This window comes from Lithobates pipiens, unplaced genomic scaffold (genome assembly GCF_037356315.1).
Source record: "Lithobates pipiens isolate NorthernLeopardFrog02 unplaced genomic scaffold, aLitPip1_a1.2 Scaffold_28, whole genome shotgun sequence".
Classification (NCBI taxonomy): Eukaryota; Metazoa; Chordata; class Amphibia; order Anura; family Ranidae; genus Lithobates; species Lithobates pipiens.
The window spans coordinates 184957750-184970904 of record NW_027507789.1 but is presented as its reverse complement, the minus strand read 5'-3'; the positions used below and the strand labels follow the sequence as shown (position 1 = coordinate 184970904).

The window sequence follows — 13155 nt, the reverse complement described above, 5'->3', positions numbered from 1 at the left end:
CCTCAATAAAGGATTTTCCCCCAAAAAAATACAATTGTGTGGGAGGAAGGTGGTAGGAGGGGAAAGGGAGAAAGGGGTTGGGGAGAGGGAAGGTCCTCTTTAATGTACAATGGTGTCTCCTCTTACTCAGCCACTAGCCACTATTATAGGCTGTAGTGACGCAAAACCATCAGCTGAAGAACCTTTGGAATTCCTAATGTCTTGGGTCAGTTTCCTGGTCGCCCACTGCATGCTGTGGTTCCTCCCACAATCCCCTAACTCACTGCAGGGCACAGTAATGATGTAGAGGCTGACAGACTGAACCACTGAGCACAGCAGGGGAACAGGAAACTAACACTCCCGGAAGTGTTCAACAATGCATTCAGAGATTTGAGGCACAAGCCACAGTAGAGGTGACCTATTCAGAGGATCCTTTATTTTGTATATCTGTTAATCATTTCATTTTGGATATTTGTTTAGCGATCCTTTTTCTTTTAAGTGAACATGTACTTTATTTGTGCCTTTTAGTTTCTGAAGCAACACATACTCATCTTGTCTACACTCCCCCACCACTCTGTTTAGCTAGAAACCCTCTGTAAGCTCACAACTTGGACCTTGACCAGGGCTGAGGACTCTCTCCCCACCCGTTTGTAACAGTTTTGTGCCGATCACCAAGTACCGGCGCTGTCATATGGTAGGTAGGTGATTAATGCTGCGTACAAACGACTGGACTTTCCGGCAGACTAGGTTCAACGGGATCAGTCCGTCAGACAATCCGATCATGTGTGGGCTAGTCCGATAGTTTTTCAAAGAAAAAAATAATCTGAAGGACCTAGAACTAGAACATGTTTCAAATCTATCCGACGTACTCAATTCCGACGGACTAAAAATCGAGAAAACCGTTCGTCTGTGTGCTAATCCGACAAACCAAATACGGCGCAAGGGCAGCTATTGGCTACTGGCTATTGAACTTCCTTGTTTTGTCCCGTTTACGTCATCACGTTCTAAACGAACGGACTTAGTCCGTTCGTGTGTGGCCAAGTCCGTTCGTTTGGAAAGTCAGTCGGAACTCTGCCGAAAGTCCGTCGGGAAGACCGTCGGACCTAGTCTGCTGGAAAGTCCGGTCGTGTGTACGCAGCATAAGCCTACCCTGTACCCTATATCCAGAAGTACCTAGTATTTTCTTCCAGGGCATCTGGAGACCAAATGGAGTGGTGGGGCAGTGAACAGAAGGTGAGTATATGCTGCTGGAGAGGGAAGGAAGTTAAGTGAACCAGAGGACAACCTCCCTAACTGCACCAAAAGCGCACAATTGTTAACATCCTTAGATGTTAGACATTGGATGAAGAGGGAGAAGATCTATAAGGAGATGCTTTGTGGAGCAGTTGTAGGTAGACCTTGATTACTGGCTCCGTCACATAGGTTCTGGTCAGGGCTGGACTGGGACAGAAATTTGTCCCTGGACTTCATCCAGACCGGCCCACTTACATTTTGAGTGTCCCATCAGCACTCCCTTACATCAGAATGTCCCATCACCAGCCCCCTTAGAACAGAGTGTCCCATTACCAGCCCCCTTACATCAGAGTGTCCCATTACCAGCCCCCTTACATCAGAGTGTCCCATTACCAGCCCCCTTACATCAGAGTGTCCCATTACCAGCCCCCTTACATCAGAGTGTCCCATTACCAGCCCCCTTACATCAGAGTGTCCCATTACCAGCCCCCTTACATCAGAGTGTCCCATTACCAGCCCCCTTACATCAGAGTGTCCCATTACCAGCCCCCTTACATCAGAGTGTCCCATTACCAGCCCCCTTACATCAGAGTGTCCCATTAGCAGCCCCTTACATCAGAGTGTCCCATTAGCAGCCCCTTACATCAGAGTGTCCCATTAGCAGCCCCTTACATCAGAGTGTCCCATCAGCAGCCCCCTTACATCAGAGTGTCCCATCAGCAGCCCCCTTACATCAGAGTGTCCCATCAGCAGCCCCCTTACATCAGAGTGTCCCATCAGCAGCCCCCTTACATCAGAGTGTCCCATTACCAGCCCCCTTACATCAGAGTGTCCCATTACCAGCCCCCTTACATCAGAGTGTCCCATTACCAGCCCCCTTACATCAGAGTGTCCCATTACCAGCCCCCTTACATCAGAGAGTCCCATTACCAGCCCCTTACATCAGAGTGTCCCATCAGCATCCCCTTACATCAGAGTGTCCCATCAGCATCCCCTTACATCAGAGTGTCCCATCAGCAGCCCCCTTACATCAGAGTGTCCCATCAGCAGCCCCCTTACATCAGAGTGTCCCATCAGCAGCCCCCTTACATCAGAGTGTCCCATCAGCAGCCCCCTTACATCAGAGTGTCCCATCAGCACCCCCTTACATCAGAATGTCCCATCAGCACCCCCTTACATCAGAGTGTCCCATCAGCACCCCCTTACATCAGAGTGTCCCATCAGCACCCCCTTACATCAGAGTGTCCCACCAGCAGCCCCCTTACATCAGAGTGGCCCACTGAGCCATCGGCCCACCGGGATACTCCCGGTAGTCCCAATGGCCAGTACATGCCTGGTTCTGGTTTAAAGTGGGAAGTAGGAAGTTAAGTGAACCTAAGTGCAGCTTCCCTATAACTGCACCAAAAGCACACGACTGTTAAAATCCTAGGGCCTTAGATAAAGTGGGAGAAGAACTACAAGATGTTTTGTGGAGCAGTAGTTGTAGGTAGGCCTTGGTTTCTGTGTCTATCACAGGCTCTGGTTAAAAGTGTGACTTTCTAGTTTTTCCATATATCTGGTGGTTGCTCAAGCTGTAGCAGTGCTGTCCGTCCTTTATGTCCTGGTATATTCAATTGCATATTCAAGAAGCAAGAGCTCCTTGAAGATGGCATCAAGAGCACTCAGCAAAGCATTTGTTTTGCTGTATCCCACCAGCTTGTGGAAATGAAAATGGACTGTGGTGGCTAAATGTAATGACTCTGCGGCCTGAGGCCTTCTGAATTCTTCCCCACACAGGCCACACTGTTTGGAAGAGAATAGATTATGTCTGCTTCAAACACAAGTGCCGAAGGCCCCGTGACAGCCGGGGCGCCCATGCCCTAATTCAATCTGATGATTACAGGTCAAAGAGTGGAAGGATGAATGGTGGAAATATACAATATGCAGAGCTGGAGGAAGGGTAGGGATAAGCTTAAAGTAGATCTGAACCCAATCACTAAAATCTTATATGAACTATATGATGTCATTTCAAAATTTGGGTTCAAACTTTCAAAATCTGCAGCTTTCATATAACCCTTGAAAGCTGGCCATACGCATACGGTATACGTAACAGCATGGCAGTGGGCTTTACCGCTGAGTTTCCACATACTGTATATGCATACAGCCGACATCGCTGGCAACACACTATTTCTGCGCCCCCCCAAAAAAGTGACCATGTTGTTGCTGACAGCTCCTGGTCATGATTTACAATCTGGGCTGGCAGGATCCTGAGCATTATGACAACCAATCACGGTGAAGCTCATGTAATGCCCCCAATGATAGGAACATTTATGAGCCAGTTTCCACTGGCTGTAAGGGGTTGGATAATAGCTGGTGATCCTGCCATGAAGGTACTTGTTCAGGCACTTCCTGTTATAGGAAGACAATGCTCTATCGCCATTGCTTACCTTGTCACTAGGGTGCCCACGTGTCCCGGATTGCCCGGGACATTCCCGCAATTGGCAGGTCTGTCCCGGGTCCCAGGCACCTTCATTCTGGGACAATACAGTGTCCCGGAATGGAATTGACAGAGCGAGCAAACCCCGCTATAGCGCTGGCGCTCGCACTGCCTCCAGCTCCACCTGAGACTCTGGTCACTGGTTGCTATAGCCGCCTAGCGGATAGCAACCAGTGACCTCATAGGCGTGACTCACTCTTCCCAGCATGCAAAGCGGAGGAGGAGTTAACTTTCTCCTCCTCCACACCTAACGCTCTCCACCATGCCGGACGAAGCTGTCAGCGGGGGCAGCCTCATATACACTCAATCACCAGCACTGCAGTCAGTCAGGGTTACCATCGCCGCAGCTCTGCCCCTGGATGTCTCCCTGCCTCAGACCGAAGCCGCCTCCCCCTCCCCGGCTAGTTACAAGTACACGGGGAGGGAAGAGGGATACCGCTGTGCATTCCTGGGGCTGATCTGATGTCTGTTCTAAGCTTATATTATGTGTATGTAGATGGACAGGGATAGTGACCAGGAAAAGGGTAAAAAGTGCCATCTGCAGAACATTTCTGACACCCACCTCTCCACTAGCACAAGTGGTCTATAATGAGGGAGTAGGTCAGTACTGAAGGGGGCCTATACTGAGGGAGGGGGGGTCTAATCTTAGTCAGGGGGGTCTATATTGAGGTAGAAGGGGTCTGTATTTAGTGGGGAGGGGGGGAGTCTGTACTGAGGGAGGGGAGTCTATACTTGGTGGAGGGGGGTCTTCACTGAGGGGGTATATACTTAGTGGAGAGGGGGGTTTGTCCTGAGAGAGGGGGTCTATAGTTAGTGGGGGGGTCTGTACTGAGGGAAGGTGACTATAGTTAGTGGAGGGGGATCTGTACTGAGGGAAGGGGCTTATAGAGGGGGCTGGACTAAGGGAGGGGGTGTATAGTTAGTAGAGGGGGGGCGCGTACTGAGGGAGGGGGTCTATACTGAGGAAAGGGGGCCTGTACTAAGGGAGGGGGGGTTTATTATTACAATGTAATAACAGAAATACATTTCAAGCACGGTATTGGGATGATATAAGTGCTAAAACCAGCCATTCACCCGGCAAATCACTGGCCACCGAAATCCCGCCAACCCCCCAAACTACATTCAACACAACCCCCGTCCTTGGAAAAATTGTCTTTGAATGGCAGTTTGGAAATGTGATCACTCTACTAGTCACATGTGCCCCTGATGGAGACTACTGAGCCAACACACATAGCACTGGCACAGGCCACTATTGTACAGTCAACACTGGAGCAAGTGAATGTATGCGGGAAATGGCTGAAAGAGAATGACGGAGATCGGTAGAACTAAGATGTAACAAAGGCTGAAAAAGGAGAAAAACTATGAAATAAAAAACGGTGGCAACTGTTTACGATACATAGTGATTTAGAAGATAAAAAATGGCATCTGTTACACATACTGTAATCATCAGCAGGATGAGTGTGTTTTGAACTAGCTGTAATGTTGCTGTAGAGGAGGTTGAGGACCAGGCTGTGCTGCCTGGTAGGGTATGTCTGGATCGTACGAGAAATTCTTTTGGCAGGTAAAATATCTTCCATATATGTACTTCAACAATATTTTTCTGCTGACTTGGAATTCAGCTTTTCAAAGAAGCTCTTTCTACTAACCTTTTTAGTGTTGGATAGAGTAGGGAAAGGTTAGAACTGTTTATTTTTTGTTTTTTGTCCTTGTTGGGAAATTTCCTGTCACGTCCTGTCCCGGTGACACCCCTATTCGGTGACCTGAACCTTTGATTATAGGGGAAAAAATGCATTCCAGAGAAGAGAAATAGAAAGTATATCTACTTTAACATCAGTGTGACCAGGACAGGACGCAGAAGGGACTATCATCTATGGGGACAGCAGTAAAAAACAAAAATGCTAACTCTTCTCCACTCAATAAAAGAAAATGTCTTCCTATTTCACTGTCTATCAAATCATATAGGGTCTATGAAGAGAATGGTAAAATTGTGAGCTGCGGTGGTGATGGACACAAGAGGTGGTGTGCTAGTTTTAGGGACTCCAAAGAGAATAGTACAGCTTTAAACTGTGGTGGTAATGCACACAAGAGTTGGGGTGCTAGCTTTAGGTTCTATTAAGAGAGTGGTAGAACTGTGCGCTGTGGTGGTGGTGATGGACACAAGAGGTGGGATGATAGTTTTAGGGTCTGTGAAGAGCATGGTAGAACTGTGAGCTATGGTGGTAATGGTCACGTGAGGTGTTGTGCTAATTTCCCGTTCCATTAAGAGAATAGTAGAACTGTGAGCTGTGGTGGTGATGGACACAAGAGGTGGGGTGCTAGTTTTAGGGTCTACAAAGAGCATGGTAGAACTGTGAGTTGTGGTGGTGACAGCCTCAAGAGGCGGGGGTGATAGTTTTAGGTTCTTTAAAGAGAATGGTAGAACTGTGAGCTGTGGTGGTGACGGACACAAGAGGTGCGGTGCTAGTTTTAGGTTCTATGTAGAGAATGGTAGAACTGTGAGCTGTGGTGGGGATGGGCACAAGAGGTGGGGTGTTAGTTTTAGGGTCTATGTAGAGAATGTTAGAACTGTGAGCTGTGGTGGTAATGGATGCAAGATAATAAGGAAATTGGTGAGATTGGGAAGTAATAGGTTGGCTGAGGGGTACAGAGGGGTGGAACTTACAGCCAAATGTCGCAATCTTTATTTTGTCTCTATAGGGTGATAACAATAAACCTCTAACACAGGAATGCTGCTGTTTTTGCATATGTTTTCTGTACACTTTTTTTGTCTTTCCCAACCGACCTTTCTACCCCCAGCAGAATTCCAAATCAAAGTTCAAGTGTTTGAGAATGGCGACCTTTCCCCTTTGGCGTCAGCGACAGTGGAGATTTTCGGCAATCAGAGCAGCTTGTCATCTGGCGTCACCGACCAGGAGGGCATAGCGGTGCTGGGCATCAGCTACAGACTGGGCACCTGGATCCTCGTCACCGCCAGCAAGAGAGGCTACGTCACTAACTCTGTGCCCTGGAAGGTGGATAGACTGCCACGTAAGGATTGTGAGACATAGCGTATGTATGTATGTCTGTGCAAGTGTGTACGTAATTGTATTTGTGATGCTAAAACGTTTTTACGGATAGACTGAACACTACGTGAGTCTATACACAATGCCAGCTCTGTAACAATCTACATAAAGCAATGCAGTGCAAAGGCCTGCTTGTATAATCAGTTTGCACATAAGGAGTTTGTACAATCAGATTGTAACTTAGGGCCAGCTTTATATTTCTGTGTAGTTCCATACCAAGGCAGCAGATTTTTTAAATACATGGCTAGCTTTAGGCCTTGCCCTTTACTGATCATTATCATTTTCAATGCAAACCCATAAAAAGTCAAGCGTAATTCAATTGAGGACTCTTCTAGTAAGACAGGAGTTACACTAATTTGCCAAAAGTATTGTGACACCTGCCTTTACACGCAAATGAACTTTAATGGCATCCCAGTGGGCCAACTCAGTATTGAGTTGGCCCACCCTTTTTCAGCTATACCAGCTTCAACTCTTCTGGGAAGGCTGTCCACAAGGTTTAGGAGTGTGTCTATGGGAATGTTTTAACATTCTTTCAGAAGTGCATTTGTGAGGTCAGGCGCTGATGTGGCCTGGCTTGCAGTCTCCGCTCTAATTGATCCTAAAGGTGCTCTCTCGGGTTGGGGTCAGAACTCTGTGCAGGCCAGCCAAGTTCCTCCACTCCAAACTCGCTCATCCATGTCTTTATGGACCTTGCTTTGTGCACTGGTCCAAATCATTTGGTGGAGGGGGGATTATGGTGTGGGGTTGTTTTTCAGGGGTTGGGCTTGGCCCATTAGTTCCATTGAAGGGAACTCTTAAGGTGTCAGCATACCAAGATATTTTGACCGATTTTATGCTCCCAACTTTGTGGGAACAGTTTTGGGATGGCTCCTTCTTGTTCCAACATGACTGCACACCAGTGCACAAAGCAAGGTCCATAAACACATGGATAAGTGAGTTTGGGGTGGAGGAACTTGACTGGCTTGCATAGAGTCCTGACCTCAACCCGATAGAACACCTTTGGGATGAATTAGAGCGGAGACTAAGTTAGAGTGAGTGAGTGAGCCAGGCCTTCTTGTCCACAAGCTTACAAATGAAGAATGGTCAAACATTCCCATAGACACAATCCTAAACCTTGTGGACAGTCTTCCAAGAAGAGTTGAAGCTATTATAGGTGGAAAGGGTGGACCAACTCAATATTGAACTCTATGGACTAAGACAGATGCCATTAAAGTTCATGTGCGTGTAAAGGCAGGCTTCCCAATACTTTTGATAATATAGTGAATGTTCTGCAGCCTTTTTTTAGAGAAGTTAATTTTCCCACCTGTCTCCTGTGGTCAGATAGAAATTATTGTTAACAAAATGACAGCTGTGTGTATCTGGGAGGGGTCCATTCAAGATTTCTAGAATGCTCTTTGCCTATTGTATGCCCTGATTCTAAAGAGACTTGGGAATGCAGAGAGATGACACCGGACCCTAGGATTGTCATATTCGTATTGCTATCCAATAATTATTTGATAGTAGTAGAGATTGTCTGGTTACCAGTTTGGCATCTTCTACACCTCCTAATTTCCTTAGTTTGCCAGATTTAAAACTGAGGATACAATTTTATAACAGTATAGGGTCAGATAGAATAAAAAAAGTCAAAAAGAGAATCCAATGCGTTTCAGGGATCTAAAAATGCCCCATTCATCAGGGTTTGAGAAGGGAAACGGTGTATGGACTGAATTTAGGGTAAAATTCTTAATGGTATTAACTAGTCTTATATTAGGCACAGATGTTGACACTTGTTTAATAATAAAAGTAAAAAGGAAAAAATTTAGTCAAAACATAGCCAAAGTTCAGTAACTGGAACGGATAATCAGCCAAGCCACAAGTCAGGGATCAATGTAGTGGAACAGCAAGCAGGTTCTGGAGCCAGAAGGGATGTCAGCAAAGCAAGTCTTTAAACAGGAACGCAGGAGATAGGCTCTGTGATGTTGACCAAGGCGAAGGCAGAGCTCCTCTGGGCTGGACGGCTTAAGTAGGCAGGACTGACGAGCAGGATATCATCAACAGCTGAGTAACTGTGGAGAGATGGGAGCTGGCGATTAGCTGACCGGTGAGCGGCCAGCTCTAAGAAGGAAGGGCTGAGCAAGCCCTTGCACCTCTACATCAACAATGGGGCTTATATCCTGTCACTTATACCAACAATGGGGCACTATTCTTCCCACTGACACCAATGATGGGACATCATTCCTCCTACTGGCACCAACTACAGGCCCCTATTTTTCCCACTGATACCAATTACGGGGAACTTTTCCTCCCACTGACACCAACAATGGGGCTTTATTTCTTCCAATGATGGGGCACTATTCCTTCCCCTGATATCAACGATGGGGCAATATTACTCCAACTAATACCAATGATGGGGCATTCTTTACTTCCATTGACACCCAGGCATTTTCTAATCCCAGTCTGGCCCCCTTACAGTCTGAAGGACAGTAAACTGGCCCTTTGTTCTGAACGTTTGGAGACCCCTGATGTAAGGGATCTACAGATCCATCTGGAATTGAAATTCAGATTTTGGGTAGGCACAGGCTTCAAAAAATGGCCCAGCTTCTAAAGTGTTATAATTGTGCACGTCTTCCTGCCTATTCCCAGTATATATTGTTCTATTGGCGATGTGTATAGTGTCATATTTACAGCTTCCTTACATTCTGTCTGGCAGGATGCATGCAGCTTCCTGTCTTCTTATCCAAGGTCACAAGACGGCATTCATTGGCATTGCTGTCACAGTAATCTTTTTTGGCAGTGTGTCTGATGTATGCACTCCTCCCCCATATATGATGATATCATTGTGTTTTCTATACTCCCCTCACTTATCATATTGACACATCTCGGATGCCTTGAACGTCCCCGACAGTGATCAGCCATTGAAGAGGTCACAGGGGGACGTGCTGCTGCGAGCTGCTTATTAGATGAAAGCAACCGATTGGCAGGATTCAAAATGCCAGACCCCCACCGGTCATAATTACACAGCGAGTGGTGGGGTTTTCCACCCTATAGCTGAACATAGAAATTCTCCTTTATCACATTATTTCTAATTTGGAAGCAAAGTGCCTATCCAAGATTCCTTCAGCATTATGGGTCTGATCATGGAAAGAACCAGTTACAACTGGGCTTATATAAGAATTTGAATATTTACTCTTAAAGGACCTGTCCACCCCAAACTGATATTTAAGCTTGTGGTAGCTGCTGTGTGTATTTCCAGCATTTTTCTTTCTAGTTTTAGGCCCTTTAATGTGGGCTGTCCGATCAGGTCCTCCTGTCAGTTTTTCAGGCGGACCTGATCAGACCCTCTTGTCTCTTCTATGGAGTGGCGGGTGTCAGCGGAACTGCTGCCATCCGATTGATGGTGGTCCTATTCCCTATACGTCCGGTGGACCGTAACAGTGGACAGAGGGTCCATTTCCATCTGATTGGCCCATAGAGAACAGCGAGCTGTGCAAAGCAGACACGGACCTGTGAGTGGGAATCAGCGGAGAGATACCCGCAGAGCAAGTGGATTCCGCTTACTCATTGTCCACATTTCACATCGGCATTCTGTTTTTTTTTTCAACAGTTCAGTCACATTTTTTCAAAGAAAAAACGGATTCAGTTTACATCAGTTTTTGTCATCAGTTTTATATGGGCTCTTTCACACAGGCTTCCTGATCACCTCCACCCGTCAGTTTTTCAGGCAGACCTGTTCGGAGCCTCCATTCACTCCTATGGATCGGGGAATGTCAGCGGTGACATGTCCGCTGATACCCGCTGCTATCCAATCCGATCCTGTCTGTAAAATCCAGACGGATGGTGACCCCATTTTCCATCCATATGGTGGATCAGATCGGATAAAAAAAGGACAGGTAATCTGTTTTCATCCGATCTCCCCATGCAGGAGAGCTGAGCAAAGCAGAGTCTGCTGGGTGCACCGCCCGTGTGACAGGCCCCTACCAATGCAAAAACAGATGCCAAATTGACCGTTTTCCTGTTTTCATCCATTCAGTTTTTTTAACAGAAGAAAAATAGGGCTTTGATCCGTTCCAAAAAAGGATGTTGACCTAAGCGGATGTAAATGGATGATTATCCGTTTACATCCGTTTTTCCATAGAGATTAATTGATGTCCATTTTTCATCCGTCAACGGGTGGATAAAATGGAACTCCCGTGTGAAAGGGGCCTTATATAGGTTGGGAAAGGGTTAGGGTTCTTTGACACGAGTGGTCCGCCTGGTAGGCTTTGCTTTGCTCAGTGGGGGATCGATCTGCTGACCCCCGCTAAGCAGGCAGATGACAGGTCCGTGCCCGCTCACTGTGCAGAGACGGACCTGTCAGAGCCCCGCCTTCCTCTATGGGGAGATCAGATGAAAACGGATTGCCTGCCCTTTTTCATCCAATCCCATCCAATTCAATCTGCCAGACAGATGGAAAACAGGGTCTTCATCTGTGGATTTCACGGACAGGATTGGATCGAATAGCAGCGGGTGTCAGAGGACATGTCACCACTGACATCCGCCGCACCCTGGGAGTGAATGGAGTGTCTGATCAGGTCTGCCTGAAAAACTGATAGACGGACCTGATCGGATAGCCCGTGTGAAAGAGGCCTTAGTCTGTTTACATCCATTTTTCATCCATTCAGGTTTTTCAACACAAGAAAAATAGGACCTTTGATCCATTCCAAAAAACTTATGTTGACGGAAGCTGATGTAAATGGATGATTATCCGCTTACATCTGTTTTTCCATAGAGATGCATTGATGTCCGTTTTTCGTCTGTCAATGGATGGATGAAAATGGACAGATGGAACACCTGTGTGAAAGGGCCCTTCCACACCTGTCATGCTGTCATTGCAGTCTGAGCCCTTGCTGCGGAGAATCCCCTTCTATGTTGGTCCTGGAGACCATTGTCAGTGGAATAGAAAGTGGAAAATCCGGTGATAACTGTCTAAGAAGCGATAAAAGAGAAACTGACTGGGGTTCTAAAGTTTCTCCACTCTATCCAACACATAAAGAAAAGGGTTTGGTGTGGAGATAAAATAAATTGTCAGACAGTTTAAAGTGCATCTCTTGAGAAGCTGGAAGACACAAAGGTGCTCCCAAAGAACTCTCAGATGCCCAGTAACAGATTTGGGAATTATGCCAGAGAGATCTTATTGCTAAAGGCATATGAAAAGCTAGAGGTTGACTCTGCCCACCAGGCTTCACCTATAACTAAAAAACACTTTTGGGTGGAAAATTTTACAATAGTGAGGTCTTCTGCCCAGTTGGCCAGTGAGGTGGTCCCTCATGGGCAAGTGGGAATGGGAGGGAGCATGCAAGCTTTACCACTACCGGGAGTGTGAGAACTTTGCCCGTCAAAACGGCCTGACATGGTGCTTGTAAGCGGTTGTAGGTAGACCCAGGCTCAGACACAGGCTGAATGTAGGCACAGGCACAAGCTACAGGAAGACAGGCTGAAAGTAGGCACAGGCACAAGCTACCGGAAGAAGCAGGCTGAAGGTACACAGGCTGCAGGTAGGCACAGGCACAAGCTACAAGAAGACACAGGCTGAAGGTAGACACAGGCACAATCTACAGGAATACGCAGGCTGACGCTAGGCACAGGAACAAGCTACAGGAAGACACAGGCTGAAGGTAGGCACAAGCTACAGGAAGACACAGGCTGAAGGTAGGCACAAGCTACAGAAAGACGCAGGCTGGCGATAGGCACAGGCACAAGCTACAGGAAGACACAGGCTGAAGGTAGGCACAGGCACAAGCTACATGAAGACAAAGGCTGAAGGTAGGCACAGGCACAAGCTACAGGAAGACACATGCCTAAGGTAGACACAGGCTGAATGTAGGCACAGTCAAAAGCTACAGGAAGACACAGGCTGAAGGTAGGCACAGGCACAACTACAGGAAGTTGCAGGCTGAAGGTAAGCACAAGCTACAGGAAGACACAGGCTGAAGGTAGGCACAGGCACAAGCTACAGGAAGACACAGGCTGAAGGTAGGCACAAGCTACAGGAAGACACAGGCTGAAGGTAGGCGCAAGCTACAGGAAGACGCAGGCTGAAGGTAGGCACAGGCACAAGCTACAGAAAGACACAGGCTGAAGGTAGGCACAGGCACAAGCTACAGGAAGACACAGGCTGAAGGTAGGTACAGGCACAAGCTACAGGAAGACACAGGCTGAAGGTAGGCACAGGCACAAGCTACAGGAAGACACAGGCTGAAGGTAGGTACAGGCACAAGCTACAGGAAGACACAGGCTGAAGGTAGGCACAAGCTACAGGAAGACACAGGCTGAAGGTAGGCACAGGCTGCAGGTAGGCACAAGCTACAGGAAGACACATGCCTAAGGTAGACACAGGCTGCAGGTAGTAACAGGCACAAGCTACAGGAAGCCACAGGCTGAAGGTAA

The 13155-nt window shown here is 47.3% G+C and overlaps 1 protein-coding gene across 5 annotated transcripts in view; it reads left to right on the top strand.

Annotated features, from left to right (window-relative positions):
* FAM171A2 (family with sequence similarity 171 member A2) overlaps positions 1–13155 on the top strand; it is a 74619-nt gene that overhangs the window by 23170 nt on the left and 38294 nt on the right. For 2 of the 5 annotated variants that reach the window (XM_077460112.1, XM_077460108.1), the window contains exon 2: positions 6485–6724. In XM_077460112.1, the coding sequence (XP_077316238.1) occupies positions 6485–6724 (240 nt within the window). The remainder of the gene's footprint in view (positions 1–6484; positions 6725–13155) is intronic. The other 3 variants (XM_077460109.1, XM_077460110.1, XM_077460111.1) reach the window with 3 other exon arrangements.